The sequence below is a fragment of the Alligator mississippiensis genome, chromosome 3 (assembly GCF_030867095.1).
Source record: "Alligator mississippiensis isolate rAllMis1 chromosome 3, rAllMis1, whole genome shotgun sequence".
NCBI classification, from domain to species: Eukaryota; Metazoa; Chordata; order Crocodylia; family Alligatoridae; genus Alligator; species Alligator mississippiensis.
Genome location: NC_081826.1, coordinates 4,330,359 through 4,354,785, shown reverse-complemented (window position 1 = coordinate 4,354,785; position 24,427 = coordinate 4,330,359). Strand labels below are relative to the sequence as shown.

The 24,427-nt window shown below is 50.2% G+C and overlaps 1 protein-coding gene across 3 annotated transcripts in view; it reads left to right on the top strand.

Moving 5' to 3' along the window:
• Positions 1-24,427, top strand: part of ADGRB1 (adhesion G protein-coupled receptor B1) — a 321,100-nt gene that overhangs the window by 166,594 nt on the left and 130,079 nt on the right. For all 3 annotated transcript variants that reach the window (XM_059723698.1, XM_059723697.1, XM_019481825.2), the window contains 9 exons: positions 3,378-3,479; positions 4,673-4,779; positions 5,596-5,790; positions 7,740-7,808; positions 11,110-11,218; positions 12,341-12,484; positions 15,248-15,317; positions 17,791-17,893; positions 19,894-19,937. In XM_059723698.1, the coding sequence (XP_059579681.1) occupies positions 3,378-3,479; positions 4,673-4,779; positions 5,596-5,790; positions 7,740-7,808; positions 11,110-11,218; positions 12,341-12,484; positions 15,248-15,317; positions 17,791-17,893; positions 19,894-19,937 (943 nt within the window). The remainder of the gene's footprint in view (positions 1-3,377; positions 3,480-4,672; positions 4,780-5,595; positions 5,791-7,739; positions 7,809-11,109; positions 11,219-12,340; positions 12,485-15,247; positions 15,318-17,790; positions 17,894-19,893; positions 19,938-24,427) is intronic.

The window sequence follows — 24,427 nt, the reverse complement described above, 5'->3', positions numbered from 1 at the left end:
TAAATTTTTCAGGGGTCCTGTGGGCCGCAATTTGCCCACTGCTGCTCTACTGCCTGCCAAGCCAATAGTGTTTCAGGAATGCATTTGGTAGCCGTGTTGGTCCAGGACAAAAAGAAATGCAAAACTCTATAACTCTTATTTCAGAGAGGATACCTTTTATTAGACCAATTAAGAAATTGTAAAAAGAAAAAGTATCTTTTTTTGCAAATGTTCAGGTGCACACATCCTTCCTCGGGCTCAGGGAAAAAGAAAGATGGTAAAAGCCAATAGTATGGCAGGTGCAGGTGTCATGTCTTGTTGTGCTAGGGTTGATGGTAGTTTTTTCTAAGAGGTTCAATTATGGATTTCTACAGGACTGGTAGATAGGGATGAGCCTACCCCAGGCAAGGGGCTGGATTAGATGGCCTCGAGCTCCTTTCCAGCCTGATTTTTCTATGACTCTGTGATCTTTGGGGCCCATACTTAACCCTCCTTAACAGGTGGTAGCTAGAGATGAAGGATTGTATGAAGAAGGCCAAGGTGGTGTTGAAGCCATGGCAATATCAGGTATATCCAGGTTGTATGAACTTTCATTTCTACCTAGGATAACTTTTACAATCTTTTCTCTGATGCCTGATGAAGGGTATTTGTACCTGAAAACTTGCAAATAAAGAATTTATTTTGCAAAAATCTAGCAGATCTAATAAAAGATATCACCTCTACCATGAGTCCTGATGGCAATATAAGAGCAATCCTGATGCTATGCAGTTATATCCCATTCTCACGAGGCTAATAGCCACAGGGATACCCTTATCCCATCAGCAGTGTTAAGGGGACCTGTGCCTGCCTGTGCCTATGCAGAGAGCAGTGCGTTTGTGTATTATGGGTCTGAAAAAATCCTGGTTATGTGCAAAATAATAGAAGAAAACAGTTAAAAAAATCCTTCTAGTCCTTGTTCCAGCATAAAGGGAGTGTGACGGAAGAGAAAAGTGCAGGTTTTACTTTCTTTTAAGTCTGCCATGTTTTGGGGGGGTGGAGGTTGAAATCTTGCAGCATGTGTTCTGCACAAGGTTGGGCTTAGAGTATCATAATGGTCCCTAAAATGTAGATTTTTTTGAAGTAAAAGGTGTCTGATGTAGTAGGATCTCCGTTGAGTCTCTGCCAGTGAATCCAACATCAAGCCCAGTGATTGAGTGAGCCCAGCAGTCTTTCCAGCCCAAGTGCAGGGGGGCTGGACATGATCTCGTGAGGTCCCTTCCAGCCCCTAACATCTATGAATCTTTTGTTGAGCTACAGTACACTTTTTTTTATAAAGATACCCCAGCTTGAAGCAAAGATGCCAGAGCAGAGCACTAAGGGATGTGGCAGATACCACCTCCCTTGGCATCTAAATCATCAGGATGGTCAAATCAGTGAATCCAGGGGTCGTAGGCCATACGTTGCAACAGGAGGATTTCACCTAAGTCCATCATGTGATGGCAGAGTGGATGCATTTTTCCAACTCAACCGGAGTCTCTTCCCATGGCATAAGGAAATAGTCAGGCGATGTCTGTGGAGCTCTTTGAACTTACTGCAACTTCATCTTGCTGCACGTGTGCATTGGACATCAGCAGGGTGCGAGAAGCTCTCCCTTTAATGCCAGCAAGTGCTGGCAGCCATGCCAGTGGGAAAACAAATGTAGCCTGTCTCAGCAGTGCCGGTGTTGAAAACCATAAGGGTCTTGTTGCGGCTATTAATTCAGGGGGAGGGAAGCTCGTGGAGATCCCGCGAATGAATGGCTAAAAATAAACCCGCTCAATTTGTTCTCGAGACGCTCTCAAATGGCGACATGATTTGATTTGAACCAAAGAATTGAGCTTAATTGGGCTAGATATTAAAATCTCTCTGTGCAAATGGCTTGCTGGAGTACAAAGGACTTTGTTACAAAGCAGCAGAAAAAAAAAAAAAATGACAAGGATCCAGTGATTCCCTCCTGGCCTGGGAATCACTGGCTAGCAAGACAACGGCAGATAATCAGTGCCTTTCTTATGAGCATCCCCAATTGATGGCTTTGCAGGATGCTTCCTGGAGAAAGCAGATGCTTGGAGGCAAAGGGAAGGTTTTGGAGAGTCGGGATTAGGCAGGAGGAGCCTTCTTGCTGCAGGGTGTTTGCCCTGTGTGCTTCCCAGCTCCCAGCCCAGGACTCACCCTGGTTATTGTAATCATTTGCAGCTCTTCCCACCCACCCGGCAGCCCTGGCACATCCCAGCTGGCATCACTGGACCCTGGCGACAGCAAGGCCTCCCTGCCTGGGAAGTTTGCTCAGCAAACAACTGCTGAGCCCAGCTCAGGGCTGGCTTGGGCATTGCAGCTCGGGAACAGCCGTGCAGGCAGCCTCTTTGTTTACTGGGAGTTTAACAAGGGCTGTAAATAGGAAATGTAATTGAAAGCCATTAAATCTAAGTTCCCCCTTTCCCTGCCCTGGGGAGTGATAAATAGCTTTCCTCCCCTCCTCATGGCTTCCTGTGCTTCCTGCACCATAAATACGCATTTTCTCCACCTACTGCACTACTTCTGTGGTGGAGGTGACTGATGCGCTGGGAAACAGCGGCAGTCTTGCCTCCTGCCATATGCTGCCAGGTGTTATCCGGCTTCCTAGCTGCCCCGTTGCACCCATCCCTGTGTCCTTTAGGTCCACTTGAGTGCAGGGGTTGTCAGCAGCCGCAGGAAGGGGCCTCTGGAAAGCAGTCTCCTCCTTCCAGCATTTCAGCAGCGTGCTGGGCACTGCTGCAGGATGCAGCTATGAGCAGCTGATGCTCCAGAGTGGCTCCCAGGCTCCCTCCTTGTCTCTGCTCCTCTAGCAAAATAGCCATCTGGGTCCTTGGTGCCTCCAGCTGCTCACCCAGGCCGGAGGGAGCACCACAGGTGCAGGGGGGGAATTCAATTTAGTTTCGACCAAGCTGTCTTCCCTCCGGTCTTCCTTCCTTCCCTCAACGACGTAGCTGCCATGGGCAGCACAGCATTATACATGGATCAGGTGCAGTGGCTCTGTGACCAGGGTTTGAACCTGAGATGTTCACCTTCAACGGGCCAGATGTCAACCCCTGGAGCTGCAGAAGGAGGTCTGTGAGCAGGTCGTGCTCCCAGCAGGGTGAAGGAGGCATGCTATGTTGCATGGGCATTAGCTGATCAATCCTGACCAGGGACTAAGTTCTCCGCTGGGCTGTTTGAGCTACAGAGAGACGACATATAGTTGGCAAATATTTGAGGGCAGCTGGTCCGTCGGTCCAAAAGGGATAGGAATCGCGACTCCGGATCCTGCTGCCATTCCCTTCCTCCCTTCCTCTCCTCTGTTGCTTTCTCTGCTCCCTTTGTGCTTTGGAAATCACCCACCAGCGCAGTGTCTGTGTCCTCTGCAGAGCCCCACGAGATCTGCGATGAAGACAGCTTCACCTCCGTGGTCTGGAAGGAAACACCTGCCGGGGAAGCAGCCGCCGTCCGCTGTCCCCGCAACGCCACGGGTAAGGAGAGCACGGGTCGGTAGTGCATGGTCCTGCACATCTTCGAAAGGACTAGGACGTATTGCATTGATAACAAGCGAGTGGTCTGCAAAAGCGCATTCATTTCCCCATCCAAAAGTGACAACAGCACTGAGTGAAGTCTTCCCATTTATTTCATGTCTAGTCTCACATGCAACCAAGCAGTCAGCCACGACTCCTCGGCTTGCGTCTGCAGCCTGTGGGAGTCTCCCATCCAGGTGCAAGCCCCAGCAAAGGGGTGCATGCGTCTGCTCTGTCTCCCCTCCTTTAATTCAGCTGTGTCCTGCTAGACCTCATTGGGGTGCTGGACACAGACTCAGGGCTTCCCTTTTGCTCCCACTCCTGCACGTGTCCCAGGAGATGCCCGAGTCTATCTCGGTCCTTGCCTGGATAAAGCAGGGGTGGGAGGTTGTGCTGAGTATGCTGCAGCCCAGCTGAAGGAGCTGTAGCTAAGGCAAGGTTAGTAAACTGCTGATCCATTGAGGCAAGAGGATGAACCGATTGAACCGAAAGAGTTGTGCCCACTGATTTCTTTCACCGATGTCCACTGTCCTGGCAGGAAGCGTTGGCCAAGATGCCCTCCGTCCTCTCCCTCTCTGCTTCATCTGCTTCTCCCTCCCAGGGAGGAACAGCATTAGCAAAGCAGAGCATCACTCTAAATCAGGAGTGACAAGAGTAATAAAGGGCAACGCGTGCCACGCGCCGAGGTGTCGGATGGCCCTGCCTGGGCTTTCAGAGTTCACTGCCTGACAGATGGTGCAGGTTATGCATTGTCTTTTGAGGTCTTCCCAGCAGCTCTTGCTGCATCAAGCCATCATTTTGCACGTAGAAAGCATGGCATTTCCATGAAGTGTCCGGGGACTGCTGAGCGGGCTGCCCGGAGCCCACGCCAGGCGTTCTCCTTCTTTCCGAATCACCTGGTTTGAGTTGCAGGATGAGTCTTCTTGCATTTGATCTCCTGCTCTTTCCTGCTGGGCAAATGCAGAGAAAAAGAGATAAAAATAACCCTCCCCAAAATGCTGGTGCTCGCGGTTCACGCTTTGCACATGGACCTGCTGTTCCCTGCGTCAGCCCGTGTCCATCTGGAGCTCGGGCAGCTGGCTCAGGGGCGCTCAGTGAAGAAATGTGTGTGTTTATTCCTCCAACCCTTCTCTCTCCCATGCCCTTTGCTTTAGGGCTGATCCTTCGAAGATGCACTTTAGACGAAGAGGGGATAGCGTACTGGGAGTCTCCGACGTACATCAAGTGTGTTTCCATCGATTATAGGAATATACAGATGATGGTAAGACACATTGTCCTCTCATCTCAGCTAGCCCCCTCGCCCCTCACTGCTGCTTATATTGGGAGGGAAGAAATCCCAGCTGCTGGTGGTTATGGGCAGCTCCATCGTGTTTGCACAAGGGTCAACCATCCAACCGAGCTGAACAGAGCAACGGCATGGCAAAGGGTTGGCTGTGAGCAAACTTCCAGCTGGAGTCTGGAGTGGGATCAAACTCATGCCTCTGGCTGTAGCAACACAGCTCATTTTTTCTTCCAGGAGTGTATGGAGGGTTCCCATCAGCATCCTGCCCAAAGTCCGCTTTCCTTCCCGTACCTCTGTAGGGTTAGGACATGAATGTCTTCCTGCAGGGCCCCAAACTGCTGGACAGTGCAACTGCTGCATTTTGGCAGATAGCGAGGGGAAAAGTTATAGGATAGCCTTGGCTCCAAGGGGGATTGTAGGCGGCAAACACAATTGTTGCATGTTCAAGATCTGTTCACCAAGAAGGAAAGCGTTGCGCCCCTTGGCTTTAAAATGAGAAGGGCATTTCTTCTTTTCTTCCCCTCTCTATTTTGGCTGTAAGATGGATCGGTGAGCAAAACCTTCTCCTTTAGGCTGGGGGCATCGGTTGCAGGTTTGAGTGGGATAAAATGACCTCTTCTGTAACATCCCAGGTGCTTCTCGTACTGGTCACCAGGAAAGTAGGAGTTCAGCTCTACTTAATATACTTCATACGGCCCATGGGGTTTAAGTACGATAGGGACCATTATAATGGGACGGGACTGAGACTCTGCTGACTATTGCTAACAAACTCCTCGTATTGTTTTTGCTTCTCAGACGAAGGAACATCTCTCCAAAGCCCAGCGGGGGCTGGTGGGGGACGGGGTATCCGAAATGCTCCAAAACCTTGTGGAGATCTCCCAGGATGGGACCAGCTACAGCGGGGACCTGCTGTCCACCATCGATGTACTCAGGAATATGACCGAGATCTTCCGCAGGGCGTATTACAGCCCGACCTCCGGGGATGTACAGGTGAGCCGGGGAAGAGAGATGCAGGCTGGGACGGGTGGCCCTGGGCCAGTTGAAGACCTGGCCACTTCGTCTCCATGCAGGAGAAAGTGCGCTGGGATCAACTCCAGATTGACACGACCCTGCAGAAAAACCAAAGGACGCTGTATTGGCTTGTGTGATGTGCTTAATTTCCCGTCACGCACTACACAGCCTAACGAGCTCATCTTCCCTCCGCCCTGTCCCCCGTAGCTCATCAGGCAGTAATCTGGGAAGCCAAGCCAGGTTGCACTTTCTGCAGGGCCGAATTGATTGCAGTGCATTGTTTGGAAGGGCTGCTGTTTAATGACGCCGGGGAAGATGATCCCGAGGTATTAGGTGTCTGCATGTTGATGTGGGAGGAGGGTTTGACAGCTTATCGCCCCAGGATTTGCTCTCAACAGTTGCCTGCAGAGTGGCTTCAGATCTGTCCTTGGGGTAGGTCATCAGCATACAGCTTGAAACGTTGCATTTATCCCCCAGGATCTGCTCAAGCTGTAGAAATGGAGAGGAAAATCGATGGCTTTGAAATCTGTATCTGCCTCGGCTCCATCTCTGACACATGCTTCTCCCGGGAGTCTGTCTGCCGTTCCCCGCCATGCACTGACATTGCTATTCCCTTGTTTCTCTTGCCCCGTCTTCAAGGAGGCTGGGGTATCAGGAGCTCTCCCCAAAGCCAAGCGCAAAAGACCTCGTTAGCCTTGACTTTGGGCAGGAGCGGGGAGTGGGGTCTACTGGAGGCAAGGTGTGCTGGGTGTCTCTTTACTGCCTGTACCTGCTGTGTGTTAGTGCCCTGGGAGAAGTGGCCTGTCCTGTCCTTAAGCTCAGGCAAGTGACACTAAAACTGGGCAGAAAGTGCAAAGAAAGACCCTAGCAGCCATGCAAAATGGCAGGGTCTGCTTCATGGTTGAGGAATGGGCGCCACCAAGCTGGTCATTGTGAGCCACCCATCGGCTCTCTCATGGGCAGAGATAGGGACCAAATAAAGGTGAGGAAAGCTGGTGCCAGGACCTGGGTTGCTTCCTAGCTCCGACTTCCTGAGCGACCTTGATCAAGTCACCCCATCTGCTTTGTGGCCTCAATTCCTCGGCTGTCTAATGATGCGACTGGCATTTCTCTGCTGCATAGTGGTGTCATTAGGAGGAAATGCATTTGTGTTTATCAAGAGCACATATATAGTAATGATGGGAACCGGGTAAATAGACAGCTGGGCAAAGGGGCCTGTTATAATCATCTCGCCTGACCTCTCCCGCTGGCCCCTTGCTTCAAGCCTGTGGCTTCTCTTTGAGTCATAAGAGACCTTTTAAAATGACATCCTTTGTCGGTTTAATGTCTCCCAAAAATGGAGAATCTACCATGTTGATCGGCGAGCTTTCTTTTACCCCTGGATCCTGGGCTAGTCCCCAGGCTGGCCAACATTTGCCATCATCATGATAGCCGGAGGCAGCTCCACAGATCCCCGATAGTCCGGCAGGGTGAGGTCTCTCAACAGTGCACCTACAATTTGCAACACAACCCTTTCCTCTGTATAAAGCTGAGCGAGCTGGAAGGAGCATGCTATGGGCAGGATCTCCAATGGACCAGGTGTCTCCTAGGCCTCTTATAGCCAAGACCCCTCGTGCAAATTTGTCATTGACTTGTGCCCGTCCTCTGCATCCCCCATGGGGGGTGTCCAGCATCCTTCACTTGCTGCTCTGAGTCTCCTGGGTCATGTCTCTGAGTTGTATTAAACACATGTCTTGTTGCAAGGTGGTGCTGAGCAAGGTTGTGGCTCTTTTTCTCATGGGAGCAAGAGGGGTTTTGCTATTTCCTTCGCGGGGCCATTTGGGATCCCCGGAGAGCGGTGCCTTTGCACTGACCTGGCGGAGGGCGCTTACTCGCGCTGGCTGGTTTCCGATCACAGCTGATTTTCCCTTTCTATTTCCCTCCTCCAGAACTTTGTCCAGATCATCAGCAACCTGCTGGCGGAGGAAAACCGAGACAAGTGGGAAGAGGCTCAGCTGGTAGGAACCTGCTGTTTAAACGTACACCCAAGCGAGACCGACTCTCGGGCTGTGGGCCCTGGGGACTTCCTGCTGTGTAGGGTGGTCCCCGGGCGGCACGTGCCTGACCAGTGTTGCACGCTGTGCATCTGCTTCACATGGCACAGACCTATTTCATCCCGTTACGCTGCCGGGTACAACTGACAGAAAGCCTCATAATGGACGAGGCCGACATATGCAATCGCCCCTTTGGGAGAAGCCGGTGGTGGACATGAAAAAAGAGCTAATAGAGAGGTTGGGTGTAGCCTCCGGCGTTCAGAGACAAGTTCACTTCATTCCTGCTCACCTCCTGGATCTGCTGTGCCATGCAAAAAGGGGCTGATAGTCCACTTCCCACCATAGATAAACCTGAAGAGCACCTAGGGTGCAGGGAGGATTTGTGCAGCAAGTGTAGGATAGGAGCTGGATTTGTGCGGCGAGTGTAGGATAGGCGCTGGATGCTGACGGAAAGGCAGAGGGCATTCATTGGTGCATGGGCTGTAGGGGAGAGGTTCAAAGATGGGCTGTGCCAGTAGCGGTGCAGTGATGGATGCAGTGGTGGCCTCCAAAATGAATTGCTAGCCCTCATCCAGGTTGCTGTGGTCAAGTGTCTATGCTGCAATTCATGCCAGAGACCAGAGCTGGCTGTCTCTGCAGAAGTGCAAATGCTTGGGGATCACCTTACACACCATTACTGCTCCCTGGATAGATAGGACCTAGAGGAAAGGCTGACTAGACCAGAGGGCCAAGCGAATCTCTGCTCCCTTGTAGCTGGTGCTTCTCCGTGGCATCCGAGCATGGGCTGGCTCTGGAGGAGGTGAAGAGCTGAATGCCAAATTTAGACCATCCATGTCCACATGCATCTATCAGAGCAGAGAGGAGGCTGTTTGGTCACCATGACAACAGAGAAATCCTGTTGATCGTCATAAAAATAGTTGCCGTTTTCTCCAGGACGCAGTTAGCTCCCAGCGGTCCTTCCCGTAGCGGCCTGTACAATCAACCTGCCTCAGTGGCCTTTTGCATGAGCAGCTAGAGGTTACCTGCCCCCATTAATAGACATCCTTGTGAGCAGTCTCAAATGCCATATTATTATACACAGCATGAAGAAGAGACCTCTGATGGGCATCTTCTAGGTAGCTCAGCCTATTTCCCTTATATAATAATGAGAACTGGGATCTCGCCCCAAACCATCAGCTCAAACCCAAAGACAGCTCTGCGCTGAGCACCCAGACAAGAGTCAATGTGAATAGCCTTTGTGAAGTTTTCCAAGTCCTTAAAGTCAACATTAAAGGAGTGGGTCTCATTGCACCCAGAAGAAGGAACCGGTGACTGTGCCAGCTGCATGTTTTTGCACCTAGATCCCCTTTGACATAGGGCTTTTCCTCCCGTGCCTCCTTTTAAAATGAAACCCAAGCTGTCTTGTAGTAGCACAGACCTTAGTGATCCGTGCATGATCCTGCTGTTTCCAGGCAAAATTGTCATTCAGAGGATGAATTCAGGCTGAAATGGGCAGGACTGTTAGTGTGGTCAGGAAATCAAGAGCCTGTCTTACAGGAAATGACTAAAAAGCCCTGGTTTGTCTAGTTTAGCAAAACAAAGGTCAAGTGGAGATATGATTGCTCTCTACAGTTAAACTCCTGGCAGGAAAAAAAAAAAAACAGCTTTGTAAGCTAAAGCATGATGTTGGCACAAAAACAGATGGGCAAAAGCTGTTCGTGAATAAATTTAAACTAGGCATTAGAAGAAGGTTCCTAAGAAGAGTGAAGTTTCTGGAACAGACTTGGAGTTGCAATAATATGGGAGAGAAAGTAATGATAAGATGGAGGACGATATTTTCATAACCAGGATTATCTGACAAGAGGGATAGTGCTAGCAAATGGCTCCAAGACATGGTGGATAGTGATAGCAAATGACTCAGAGACCTAGGAGGTCCATCCCAGCCCTATGTCCTGTAGTCCTTGCATAGGCCATGACAGTACAAGTCAAAGGTTTGCACTGGTTGTTTAGCAGCATCCTCTTTCTAGGCAGATCGTGTCTTTAGGTAGCTCCTCCAACCATTGTTTCATTTGCTACACTACCTGCCTGTGCCTTGTACCTGTGCTAGATCCAAGATGTTGTTACTTTGCTATTCAGGTGCTAGCAAAATTGTGATGGTGTATAAAATAATGCAACAACACTGAACCACAGCAGCAACATAAATACAAATTTAGTTTTTCCCTGTGGAGAGGCAAGTTTGGGCTTCAGTCATAGCATCATAGAAAATGAGTGCTGGAAGGGACCTCAGGAGGTCACATCTAGTCCAACCCCTACTCCAAGCAGGACCAGCCCCAAATACATCATCTCAGCCAAGGCTTTGTCTACCCAGGCCTTAAAAACCTCCAAGGATGGAGAGCCCACCAGCTCTCTGCATAACTTGTTTCGGTGCTTTACTGCCCTCCTATTTTCCTAATATCTAACCACAACTTCCCTTGCTGGAGCTTGAGCCCATTGCTCCTTGTCCTGTATCTGCCCCCACTGAGAACAGCCCAGCTCCATCCTCTTTGCAGCCCCCCTGCAGGGAGGTGAAGGCTGCTATCCAATCCCCCTCGGTCTTCTCTTCTGTAGTCTAAATCAGCCCATTTCCCTCATCCTCTCCTCATAAGTCATGTCACAGGCAGTTGCTGCAGTTCAGCTTTATCATTCGGTAATATTTGTTTAGAGACATTTTTCCAGGTGCAGCATCCCTGCAAGGTGCTTCTGGTATAGATGCATCTTCTAGTATAAATGCACGAGGTGCTTCTGGTATAGATGCACCTTCTAGTATAAATGCACGAGGTGCTTCTGGTATAGATGCACCTTCTAGTATAAATGCACCAAGGTGCTTCTGGTATAGATGCACCTTCTAGTATAAATGCACGAGGTGCTTCTGGTATAGATGCACCTTCTAGTATAAATGCACGAGGTGCTTCTGGTATAGATGCACCTTCTAGTATAAATGCACCAAGGTGCTTCTGGTATAGATGCTCCTTCTGGTATAAATGCACCAAGGTGCTTCTGGTATAGATGCTCCTTCTGGTATAAATGCACCAAGGTGCTTCTGGTATAGATGCTCCTTCTGGTGTAAATGCACCAAGATACTTCTGGTATAGATGCTCCTTCTGGTATAAATGCACCAAGGTGCTTCTGGTATAGATGTCCCTTCTGGTATAGATGCACCTAGGATCTTTGCCCTTTGAGAGTCCCACCATTTGCACAGCATTATCTGTGCTGCTGAATATTTCACCCCTCTTCCTTGGCTTTGCAGACAGGGCCGAACGCAGTGGAGCTGTTCAAGCTGGTGGAGGATTTCATCGATGTCATTGGGTTTCGCATGAAGGATTTCCGGGATTCCTATCAAGTGACGGACAATCTGGGTGAGTTGCTTTGATGTCTGCTTCCCTTTCTCTGCGTGGTGAGGGCAGTTGTTCCACGTGGTGGTATGAGTCTGAGGGTGGGGAAGGAGTCAATTATAGCCTCGGGTCACATAGAAGAGCCCAGCTAAGAAGGGGACATGGAGGTTGTGCTCGTTGAATAGAAACATCAGCCCCACTCGCTAAGTGACACCATCTTTCATGGATGGACCTCAGCCATCAAGTGTCTCCTGCAGAGCCAGAGACTGCAGGAACACAGCACTGCCAAATCTGCCCCTGATTTTGGCAACCAAGAGCAAACATGAGGCTCTTCCAGCAAGCTTGTACCATGACATGAGGTCCTGTTAATTCTTTCTCTCGCAAGCCCCAGTTTCCTCAGCTTACTGAAGGGAAGGACTTGTCTCAGGGCCCAGCTTACCCCTGTAGGCACCTCTCACCAGGTGAGGAACAAATTTGCACAAAGGGTGAACCACTACCCAAATGGGTGATGGGCAATTCATGTACCGGCTTGACTTTCCTTCAAGCTAAACAGACGCCTTTTGCCTGGTCCTTGCTCCCCCTAGTGATGAAGAGAAAACTTGGACACCCTGTTTCCAGCGATCAAACACCGAGTCCTTGCTTGGGATGACTGACAAAAACCCCTGCCCTCTTGTCTTGCATGAAATGGGCACCTTTCCCCCCAAAACCCAGCTGGTAGAAATTGGCATGTGCATTATAAGCAAGAAATATGGTAAAAGCAGCTTCTGTTGCTCTGGGTGAAACCAATGTACGATGTTCAGTGATTCACAGGGGGCAGAGCAATGAGCTCCCTAGCTGCTGCCACTCTGCTATTTACTACAAGGAAAGATCTTTTTTTTTCTTCTTCATTCTGCTTTTCAAAAGCAAGTTGGTTATTCCAGGGGAGTTCATATGCCAGAAAATACAGTAGTTTCTCTTTATGGCAGAGTTTAAGTCAGACGAGTTGTTCTGCATTTGCACTGGGGTCTGAGCGTGCCGATGTTGACTCAGGGTCTTGCAAGACGTTTCTCTTCCGATTCTCCCCAGGAGGTTTCTCCATGCGAGTGTGAATGTTGAGCTTGACCTTTGAGGTTTGCTTTATTTATTATTATTGCATCTTTCCCCAAGTCCTCAGCCTTCACCGACTCCCCGCCAATGCAGCGACCGACATCAGCTTCCCCATGAAAGGCTGGAGGGGCATGGTGGACTGGGCCAAGAACTCGGAGGAGAAGGTCACCATCTTCAAGAGCACCCTCACCACAGGGGTGCCAGGTAAGGCAGCACAACCAGGGTGCCCTGCAAGTTGGTTCTTCAGAGCCTAGGGGCTTCATCGTGTATGGCATCATGTTTGCAAATTCAGCTCCCAACCATCCAGGCCCTGGTAGTAAGAAGCTGGTCCTTCATGCATTGCTGGAGATACCTAACCATAGGGCTGAAGAATGGGCACAGGTTAGATCCAGATCCAAACTCTCTGCAAAGTTTGAGGAATTGGTGCACCTTCTGGATTCGGGCATGGATCCATTTCTAGACAGGGAAATGTGGGGTTTCCCACATTTCCCTGTGGGAAGCCCCCATAAAACAAAAGGGCAGCTCCCTGGGATGGGGCATTTGAGTATCCAGAATATTTTGGGAGCTTTGTTATTAGTTTGATGACTAGTTATAGGGGTTTTTTTTTTCCTATAAATGGACTGAGCAAAAACAGAGGGATGTGCTCCAGGAGAGGGTGGAGAAGAGGGAATGATCATTGTCCATCCATGATGGACATGTCCTGGCCTGGATGATTAGCTGGGCAATCCTTTCTGGCCTGCTTTGAAAACCAGGTGGGGGATCTGGTTGTTCAAGTGCTCCATGTTTCATCACTGGCTTTGGGGGGACTTGTCAAGCCAGGATCAGCCCATACACCCACGATCCTGAGAGGCACTGAGCATGCAGAGCTCCCTCGTGGAGGTCAGCCCTGAAAACTCACCTTAGGTTGCATGCATCTCCATGGAGGGGCTCAGTCCTTTGCAGGATCAGGCCTTCGTTGTGTAAGGCAAGGCTTCAAACAAAGTGGTCTTAGCAAAAGGAGTGCATTTTCAAAGCCACAAAGCTCTTTGCGCATAGAAATGGATGGGGAACCTGAGGCCTGGGGCAGCTAAGCACCTTCACAGAGGTCAAGCAGTGAGTCAGTAGCAGAGCCAGGACTAACTCCAGGGCCTTTGTCTCCCTGGCTCCTGAGTCATCGAGAGAAAAGGAGGGCTGGAAAGGACCTCCAGATTCGTCTAGTCCAACCCCCGTCTCAGGCAGGCTCATCCCTGTCCAAACCACCCCTTACAAATGCATAATCTAAACTCTTCATAAAACTACCCTCAACCCTGACCTCACACAGGATATAACACCCCCCCCAGTAAAGCAGAGGAAGCACAGTGGCCAGCGTCCTGCTTCTGTAAGGGGCTGTTAATACATGCTCAAGAGATCCCAGGTTGAGGGCCATGTCCCGCGCTACAAAGGGGGGCATCCCTCTCTGTCTGTACCAGTCTGACCATGGGGTAAAATTCCTTCTTGCCCCCAGATGGGTCTGACCCTGAGTGGAGGGGCAAAACCCTCTAACCAGAGACCTCTGGCTTGAGGCTCAACAGGAGCCTCCAGCCTTGTCTGCAGGCTGCAGCCAACACCCAATGCCTCTGAGGGAGGCTTAAAAACACCCTGATACAAGGGTCATTGTCAGTATTTTTGATGACGACCTTGCCTGTGTCAATGAGCATAGCAAGGGGTGCTCTGAGCTGCAGGTTTCTTTGCAGAATTGCAGCTTGCTCAGATAATGGGATGAGCCAGGACCACGCTCTTGGCATCACTGGAGCAGCGCTGATTGTGCGCCAGCTGAGCATCTGACCTTGCATCTTTGCAAGCGCTCAGCACAGACCTCTGCCTGCAGCCTGTATGCCAGCCCTGGCTGGGGCTGGGCACGAGATCTCAGCAGCCGTGCTGGCGAGCGATGCCGGGGTACGATTTGCAGAGACGAGGCTGTGCGCGATGCAGGACTGAAAGCATAAACTGCTCTTCCAGGCGAGATGCCTTGTCGGGGTCATTTTGCACATGTCTATAAATAATCTGGGACAGTGAGGGCATTAACGGAGCCACAAATCCTGACCGGTGTGCCTCCTGCACTCAGATCCCTTTGCATTTTCAGGGGGTGGGTCCTGCATTTTCAGGGGGCTTGCTGTGCCCATGGTCGTTCTGCTCAGGGGTGGGAGCCAGGCGGCAGGGAAGCCCTTGCTTTTCACGGCTGGATTGTGTGAGGCAGAAGCAGGGGTCCAGCAACTTGCTGAAGGGGGCTCAAACTAATCTGAGGCCCATCTAGGGTTAGATCTGAAGGGCCCTTTTTGCTTGCACTGGGTGCATCGACACGTCGCCATACGAGGATGTTGCTACCATGTTTTAGTACTTCTTTTTGGAGATACTCAAGCACAGCGCAGTAACCGCTCATACGGGTGTCTTAGATTCCCCCACTACATGTAGACCCACTCGTGGCAGCTTTAGGGTTGGCCATGATGGACGCCCTTTCAGCCGATAGCGCGCAAGGCCCTTTGGTGAGGGATGAGGAGGGGTTAGCACAGGTTGCAGTCTTGTAGGTCTTCATTTGGGGCAATGTCAAAAATCCTCCCCCACTTCAGCTGCGTGTGTCAGCTTGGTGCTGCTCCGGTCCCTCACGGCTCATTGTCACTGATTGCAAAGGGTGCTAACGAGTCCCTCTGAGCCAAGGGGGGAGTGGGGTCTTGCTTGAGAAGCATTGGGTCCTGCATGGGGTCATCTTCCTTCCCCCCATTCCTTACATCTAGGCCTGCCCCTTCTCCACCCTGGGGATCACAGTCCTACCGAAGACCCTAAAAGAGAGAGGATTGCTAGTGGGTGGGGACCCGCTGCAAAACCCGCTCCGGGTCTCTCCCCACTGCAGTGCTGCAGGGCAGGGCATGCTTTCCCCCTTCCCTTTGCACCCCGATGGTCTCAGTTCTGCTGTCTTTCTCCCCTCCTTCTCTTTGTCGCTCCCCGAGACAGACGACTTGTCCAACTTCGTGGTGGGCACTGTGCTGTACAGGAACGTCGGGAGCATCCTCGCCCTCCAGAGGTAAGCGGGGCTGGGTGCGACTCACCGCTCCTTCCCCTTCCAGATGCCCACCCCAGTCTCAGCTCAACATCCAGGGACCCTCTAGGGCCTTGCTCCTGTTGGTAGCCCGTGCCTGAACGGTAACCAAATAGCACGCTGCAATGCCATGCACTCAATGCTCTCTCGATAGGGATGGGAGCTGAGGGACCTCAGCATCACGCAGGATGAAGCCTACGACACGAGAATGGAGTGCATCCACATCCCCAGCCAGCTTCCCACCGCCCCTTCCTTTTGCTCCCGGCTGCGTGTGTTTCTGGGGTGCTGCGTTCCTAGCAGACCAGGGGCTGCATGCTCAGACCCCCGACCCCTTTCCCTCACCCTCCCGGAGGAGCCGTTTGCTGTACTGCTTTATTTGAGAGAGTTACTGTGCCCGGCAAGCTCCGGGAGCGGCGCGCCATGGATGGCTGCACATGTCTGCGGCGTTCCAGGACTCTGCAAACCACCTCGGGGCTTGCAGGCTTTTGTGTTCAGCAAAGGCTTTTCTTTTCCTGATTCTGTTTTTTTTTTCTTCCATGGCTGGTACTGAGGCAGTAAATTAAGCATCCTAAGGCACCTTCTAAATCTGTTCTGCACTGATTAGCCCTAGCCCATTTACTGTAAATGCCGGGGCATCTCTGCTCGCTGATAATCATTTAAATACCTCCAGATTTAGCGCCGGCGAAGGCAGGAGGGGTAGGCAGGAGCAGAGAGAGGAATTAGCAAGCAAACGGACTGTATTCGGTAATATCTTCCATTACAGCACAGGGAATTAGATTGGAAAGGCTATAAACATCATTGGCTCCAATGATCCAAAGGTATTTCAGCTTTCGTTGGCCAAGCGGTGAATGAGCACTGATAACCGGCAGCCTCAGTGCCACCGCAGCCTCCCATGGGCTCCGATTTAAGTCGTTCCTTAATTAAGGACAGCCCCCCTTTAAACAATGCATGACCCTGACTTGCCTGAGGCTGTCTGAAAGGCAGGATAAAACCGTGCCATGGCCCATCCATCAAGAAGCATGGTGCGTGGAAATGGGAGAACTTGCCTTGGATCCTACCTAATAGCACAGCCCTTACAAGGGGAAATGCCTGACTGTAAATTGTGGTCGCCTATTCCTGGGAGCACAAGGGCTTACGGAGCAGGTTGTGGTCCTCAAGCCCAAGTACAGTATGGGAACAAATGGAGTCACTGCAGATTTCCACCCCTGTCACCGCCGCTGGGGCTCTTATTCATAAATGCCTGCTCTCTATTGATCTAGCTCCGTTATCTCTGGCACCGGTGAGCGTTGCAGGTTAATTATACGTTGCCTTGCATTGATCTGTTTTCAATTGCTTCTTCAGTCCCAGGCTTCCCGGCTAGGTTTGGTGTCAGAGGTGGTCCAGTCTTTGAGGGATGGATAGCCCTGCCAGTGATGCCCTTGGCCTCCGGTGTTGCTGGCGGGGGTGGAAGGACAGACAGGATAGTGTCATGTAATGTGTAGACTCTCTATATTAGGGACCTGACATCCCTAATATAGAGACCAAACCAGGCCAACCACAGCATGTAGCCATGAATCATGGGGCCACTTGCCATGATGGGTGCAATGCCAGGGACCTCCAGGGGCCATCGAGTCCAACCCCAGTGTGAGCACGATCTTCCCTATCTGAGCCGTCCCATACAAATGCTAATTTAAGTAAGATTAACATCAACCCTGGCACAACACAGACATAACATCCTACAAGTAAAGCAAGGGAGCGTGGCATGGCATGGCTACAGGTAAAGCAGGGGATCACAGCAGCTGATGTCTTGCTTCTGTAAAAAGTGGATAATGCATGTTTGAGAGGTCCCAGGTAGAGGGCCACGTCCCCCGCTATAGAGGAAGACAAAACCCCCACAGTTCATACCCATCTGACCATGGGGTAAAAGTCCTTCCCGACCCCATCTGACCCCATCTGTGGAGATTGGTCTGACCCTGAGTGGAAGGGCAAGACCCTCTAGCCAGGACCTTGGTGCCGAGTAGACACGTGCTATTGCCTTCTGCGTCTTGCACCTAATGCTTCAATTGATGCAGCTCAAAACCTGTATCCACCAAGCTAAAAACATCACCCCACGTGTCAGCCTCACATTGTAAAACCTGTGGTCTAGCCCCAGGTTTATTTTTGCGGATTCACTTGGGGCAATGCAAAGCTGCCTAATTTTCAGGCAGTGCTAAATATCCAGGCCCTTTAAGGTCCTTGAAAATCACCAGCCCCGGGTGGAAATCTGGGCCTTATCACCTCCTTTTTTTTGCCCCTGAGTGTGAAAGAGTCAGGTCTTTACATTTCTCATACGAGGACACTGATACAGACCCATTTTTTCGGTGTGTAGGGAGAGGGGTGGGTGAATTAGTTGGGTGAATTAGTTGGGTTACACTTAGCTTAGCGGAGCTTTCTCTCCGCAACTTGGTTAAAGAAAGACCTGGTTTCCTTTTTCCCCTAGGAACACGACGGTGCTGAACTCCAAAGTCATCTCCGTGACAGTGAAGCCCTCTCCCCAGCCTCTTGTCACCTCTCTGGAGATCGAGTTTTCCCACTTGTACAACGTAAGTCCCCCTGCCCTGTGCTACCATAGCCTGGTGTCCCACGGCCTGATGGATACTACAGGGCCGGGTAGGCTTTGAACATGGCCACAGGGACCTTTAACATCTCCCCACCCAGGCTTGCTACAGTGAAATCAGGTTGGCACTGGCATCTTGCTAACATGCATTTCTCAATGCATACAGTAAGCCTTTTGGAGGCTCCACAGGGAGCCTGGCTTGCTAATCCATCCAGAATCGCTATTACACGGGGGAATGGGACTCAGATAACAGGCATTTTTGTCCCTGTATTTGACACCGATTCATTGGGTGACATCACCTTTGAGTATGAACCAATTGGGTTGTATTTATTCCAATGCAACCAGTATTACACTGATGAAAAAAGTAGCGGACAAACTATAGAAACTCCCTAAACCAAAATAAGTTTGCCTAAATTGGTGGAAAGTTACCCCTGAGAGCATCAGGGATAAAATTTCAGTGCTGAAAGTTCATGGTGTGGGTGTCATGTGCCTGCCCTTTATCCCAGGATAAGCATTTGCTCAAGGCACACTCAGTATTACCTGCTACCTGGTGGCAAGGCATTGTGATAGCTGCCTACTGGGTGAGCTGCCCTGGGATATCTGCTCATCTGTCTGTTCCTGATCTGGGAGTGATTTATATCATTGTACCAAAAAAAAAAATGTGGATTATACCAGAATATGTGTTTCTCTGGTCACACCCTCAAACAAATCAGATCTGCTTGTGCCTCAGTTTCCGCACATATCTAATGAGGTATATGAGGCCTGCTACAAAAGGGGAGGCCTTTTCCATTCATGTTTGCCAAGCTCTTGTCAAGCTTTAGGGGCTGCTAGAGTTGCACAAATGACTCTTGCTATTGCAGATGCCTTCAAAGAGGTCAGCACTGCCTTCCTAGTCACTCTTTGGACTCTCATAACGAGTATTTTTGCACCTAAGAGCACGTTTGCACTTTTAGTTCCATAATCTGGATTTCCTTTTGATCCTCTGCCATATGATTATGGGGCCCATCTTGTTTTTACTCTAAACTTTCAGGGTGGATACTCAAAAGTGCTCAGGGCTGGCCTAACTCAGCTCCTCTTGAAGCTAATGACAAAACTCCCACTGGCTTCCTGAGGACACATGACATCTCCTTGGAGGGCCTTGGTATCTCTCGGGTTCATGTAGAGATGTGGCATGTGATCTTGCTTCCTCTGCATCCAAGGGCCTGACCTTGTTAGTCTCTCCACCTATGGAAGCAGGAAGAGCGTCAGTAGTTAGAGCTGGGGAAGGTCCATCAGACACTGGGTGTGTCTACACATGATATTTATTGTGGAGTAGACTAATTTGCTCCGCAGTAAAACATCAGCATCTACATGTGCGACACTATTAAGTCGGAGTAAATTAATTTACTCTGTCACAGGATAGTACTGCCAGATACAAATACGATTCTGCAGCGGAGTAAATGCTGCTGCAATGCACATATAGAGGGCTGGCTGGGGCTGGCTGGGGCATGAGGATGCTACCCTGCGGGGGCTGCCTGCCAGCTAGCCCTGCAGTGGAGGACCCTCGTGCCCCAACCAGCCCCTCCGCAGCAGGTTGATCCGGTGGGGAGCATCCCTGGGCTGGCAGGATGACCCCTTGAGCCCCCTGCCAGGTAGGGCTGTGCTGCCATGGCTCAACAGGCTGTAATCCTGGATGCATGTGAAGACACTGCGCCTGGAAGCAGTAAACTCCGGCATGATCTGTGCCGGTGTTTATTGCTTCACATTCATTTCATGTGTAGATGCGCTCACTGAGTCCAACCCCCTCCTTGCTGCTCTGATCGTGGGGAAAAGAGTGCAGTCAGCCTCTCCTTTGCCTCTTGATCCCTGGCAAAACATGGTTGTTCAGGGGGTAAAAGGCTGATATGCAGGAACCAGCAGTGGGTTAATTAGTGATTCAGTTTCCTGATGCTCATGCTCTTAATTCGCTTCTCCCTCTTTCTTCTTTCTCTCTCTCTCTCCTCCCAGGGAACCACCAACCAGACCTGCATCCTGTGGGATGAAACCTATGTGTGAGTCGAGTGGGGTTTTCATTGGCTTTCTGAAGGATGGTAGCTTTTGGGACTTGGCTGGGGGTATCTGTTGCAGGAGGCAGGTGATGATGTGTCCGTCTGTCCCGGCCCCTTCTTTTCTCCATGCATCTCCTTCCTGTGTCCGTCTTTGCTTCAGGCGTAGCCCTTTACTCTTTTCCCAAGGGAAGACAAGGTCATTCTCCCTTCCCTCAACAACATCCATTTGCACTGGTTGTATCGGGCAGTCACGGTGCACTGGCTGCTACCTTCTCTACTAGGTACGCAGTTGATTGTCATGGATCTGAAGATGCTATTGCGTCCTACAGACTTTGGGGTAGTGAGTAGCTGGTTCTTTTGCACTGTCTGTAGGAAGTTTTTCAATGGATGGATGATCTTGCTAGCTGAGGAGGAAGAAAGAATAGGAAATGTGTCATCTTATTTGAAGGGGAGAAGTCACAGTCTAAGTGCTGCCTATCACGCGGGTTGTCCACTACCTGTTTATAACCATGTGTTTGCATCTGTGGGGGCTGTGCGTTGGGCTGGCCATTGTGTATGTGTGTTGCAGGGCATCCGGGTGCTAACCAGCTTTTTGCAAAGTCGCCTTAAATTTTGGGTGTTTCCATTCTTGGGATCCCAACCAAGGGAGGTTGCAGCTGATGGTCAAATGGGGAAAGCACTTACTGCTCTCATTGAGTTCGATCAAAATCGTACACACTCCTCACCCTTGGGAAATCCTTTCAAGGTGGGCACCTGAAAGGAAGGCGTCCATAATTAAGAGCTGCTTTGAGAAATACGGCCTTGATGTTGAAGTAGCATAGACAGTGGCTCAATATGATGGCTTGCCTCATGGCACGTGTTGTCAGTAGCCCTAGCAGAGATGCTTTTTGAATCTCCAGCTATGCTGATGACCAGCAAAACTAAGAAATGCAAGTGCAAGAGTTGCCGTGGGGAAATGGGACTGAGCGTTACAGATGGAGGGGTTGTGACTGTCTTAGCATCTTTATTCTAAGAAGGAGCCGGGGGCATGAAAAAGCTGCCTAACATTATGAATGGGCCGAGCCAGGATCAGAGCAATTGGATTTACTGGTGCTTTTTGCTATTTCATCTCTCTGTTTATTTTTTGCATCGGGGGGACGAGTCAGTTTGGTTTCCTGTTTATAATAATTTTCACTCCTTGGGTGTTTTGCAAATTTAATACAAGCATCTGCAGCGGTGGCGGGGAGGATGACGACAATTATTGCTACTATTATCTTTTTCTTCCATTAAGTCATCTATTTACAGGCATATTTTTATTCGACTTCTATGATTTGTTTTGGGCAGGGTTTAGCCTGGCACAAATGAAAGCATAGGATGAAGCCTAGGAAGCCAGTGATCCCTTCATGGTTGTGAAATCACTCCTGCATCCCTGATGGCAGAGCTGAGGAAAGCAGGCTGGGATGCTGGGAGCAGGGCCTGCCCTTGGGATTGAACATTGATATTGTGGCATGTTCATGGGTCTGGGTGTAGGTGCTTGATAAGAGGAGAGCATAGCGGCAGGTTTCTGGGGACCAGATGAAGCCCACAGGCTGTCCCGAGGCACGAGCATCCCAAATAGAGGTCATGGAGGAGCTGAGGGGCAGATGCTCAGCCTGCAACTGGGAGTGAATCACTTCCCTACTCTGCCCCGAGCCAGGCAGCAAAAGCAGGGGCTGGAAGCAAGTCTTTCCCACTCCCCAGCTCCTTGATCCTACAACGAAAGTCATCCAGAGCTTAGCAGCTGCTTTGCACACAGCTAACATCCTGGGACGAAGAACAAGTGGAGGTGAAAGGAGCCCTTCCCCCAAATCACACAAGGGCATGTGCATGAAGAGATGTGCAAGGTGTAGCGTTGGAAGGAGCTTGCTCTTGGCATGGGTAGGAGCATGGATGTGGGCCTGGCATCAAGAGGACTGATGGCCCACGGGGTGTTGTGTGTGGGTTGAGATGTCTGTGCAAGCTGCATTTGATGTGGGGACCCATGTGGCAGGGCTTAGAAAGAGGTGGCGGGTCTAGAAACTGATAAAACCACAGACAGACATGGAGGTAGGGGCAGATTTTAGTGCTGTGGTGAGATACAAGCTGCCAGGGTCCATCCAGTTGCCTCAGACAATTGTTGGCTGGACAGTAGGACCGGGGCAGCCTGCTCTGTCCATACCAGCTTTGGAAACCTGGTATGCTAGTAGGGTTTTCCCACTTTAATCCTATCAGTGCTGTGTTGTGGCATCCAAGGAGGTGATAGTCACTCAGAGCAAAGCTCATGCTCTCTGCAAGCTCTCTGTTGTCGGCAGCGTGCTGCACAACCTCATCCTGATTCACTGCCGTCCTGCAGGAGGTTTCTGTCCAGAGCTGCAAGGGGCATGAGTATACTCGGATGCTTGTGCTCTTATCTGGCAGCATTTGAGATCCAAACTGGTCAAAATCTCCCAAGCGACTCTGCTGGAGGAAGCTCCAGAGCTCGCTTTGCTCCTCTGGACACTGCTTTGGCAAAAGGTGGGGGAAAGCTGTTTGCAGAACATTTGCAAGCTGGTTTTTTACCATCAGCGCTGGTAGGGGAAGCCTGATGAAGGGGAAGCCATGCAGCTGGGAGCATTTCCCGAAGTCCTTTTGTGTCCTCGAAGTTTGAATGCTCATCCCAAGCTTCAACTGAGTGTTGGGATGTGTTACGAGTTTGGGACAGCCACTTTGGAAAGCTGTTGTCTGTTTGGAACCGGGGTCTCTACATGTCTCTGTCTCTGCTGCCAGGTGCGTGAGTTGTATGGCCGCTATTTTCCAAGTTAGGTGTATGCTGATATTAAATGCACTGGGAATGTCTACACGAGATGCTTATAAAATGGTGCAGTAGTATGCTGTGCAAAAACTGTGCTGATATGCTACTGCAAAGTCGTATTAGGCTACTGCACAGTAAACGTCACAAAAAACCCATGTGCCGGCACTACTGTGGAATAACTGTAATTACTGCACATTTAGTTAGTACTTCATTAAGCAAGTCCTAAACTAAATGTGCAGTTAATGAACATGTAGATGCACCCACTGAGTGCAAAGGCTATGATTGCAGCACTTAGCGCTCACCCGTCTACTGCAAAAGGGAAACCTCATCCCTCTGCTTTACCTGCAACAGCATAAAGTACCCTTGGTATTTTTGTCTGTGTGCCTTGTACTTGCATGACAGGGTTTTGTATGTAGTTTTAGGAATAGGTTAGGCAAAGACTTGTAGGGGATGATCTGGATAGGGATGTTCCTGCCTCAAGCATGGGGCTGGAGTGGATGTTGCCTCCTGAGGTCCCTTCCAGCCCTACTTTTCTATGATTTTCATTTTGATCAGGCCTGAAGGTTGCATAAAAGGAAAAGAAAATACCAGAGGCAGCAAAAGGTGATGAAATCCACTCTTCTGCAGCTGCTGCTTCTGGTTTCTTGGTCAGGTCATGGACCATTGTCCCTGCAAGCAGCAGGTGCAAAAGGGATCCCCTTATGCTACTTCCCTTGCAGTCTGTGTGGTAAATGATCCCTGACACATAGGGGCACGAATTGGGTTAGGAGGTGCTATGGGGAATGGGATGTTATTTCCCCACATGCGTGATTTCTCGTGGTTATGTTTGTGAGGACAGCCAACTCCGATTATCTCGGAGGGTCCCCAAAATGTTACCCACCTACCAGGTGTTGCTGGCTGCATGAAGGGCTGGGTTCAAATATCTTCAAATTTACAAATCCTTTTGGCTCAAGCCTCCACCCCAAAGCCTGAGTAAAAGTGAATACTAGATTTGCTCACATACTATACACCTTTCCCCCCAAAAAATCAGCCTTCCAAAATTGGGGTATGTGCCTTCAATGGGGAATCTGAATTTCTGCCTACAATAGCAGAAGTGGCATTTCTATTCAGGCAGGACTAAGGGAATCACTGGACTTCATGGTTTGTTGCAATCTGTTTGATTCCTGACAATTGCTCTTCATGCAGGAGGTGCTAACCACTCTGTTTTTTATGGTCTCAGTGGTCCACTAATCAAGCTATCCTTTCTTTAGCAAATTTGCTCTCTGTTAGCTAGTTCTGGTCTCTCGTCTCCTATTTGACTGCCCTGCAGACTATTGTTTCACAATTCTAGATCTTCAGCAGCAGCTACGGCTTCAGCTTTTGGCTGAGCATCCAAGAGCTGCAAAAGGGTTAAAACTGTAGCCTTTGCCTGAGCATCCGAGAGCTGCAAAAGGGTTAAAACTGTAGCCTTTGGCTGAGCAGCCAAGAGCTGCAAAAGGGTTAAAACTGTAGCTTTTGCCTGAGCCAGAAAGGGAGGACGAGTGAGCTGAAGATTGGGCTCTGTCCCTCGTGTATGTAGCTGTAATTCTGGGAAAAATCATTTCTTTGTCATCCTGTCTTCCCGTCTCTCCATTTATTGGGGCACGCGATATGTCAGCAAATATGGTACCTTTCCTCATTCCCTGAGCAGCAGTACTCCTCACTCGTGAGCTCAGAGTCTGTATGT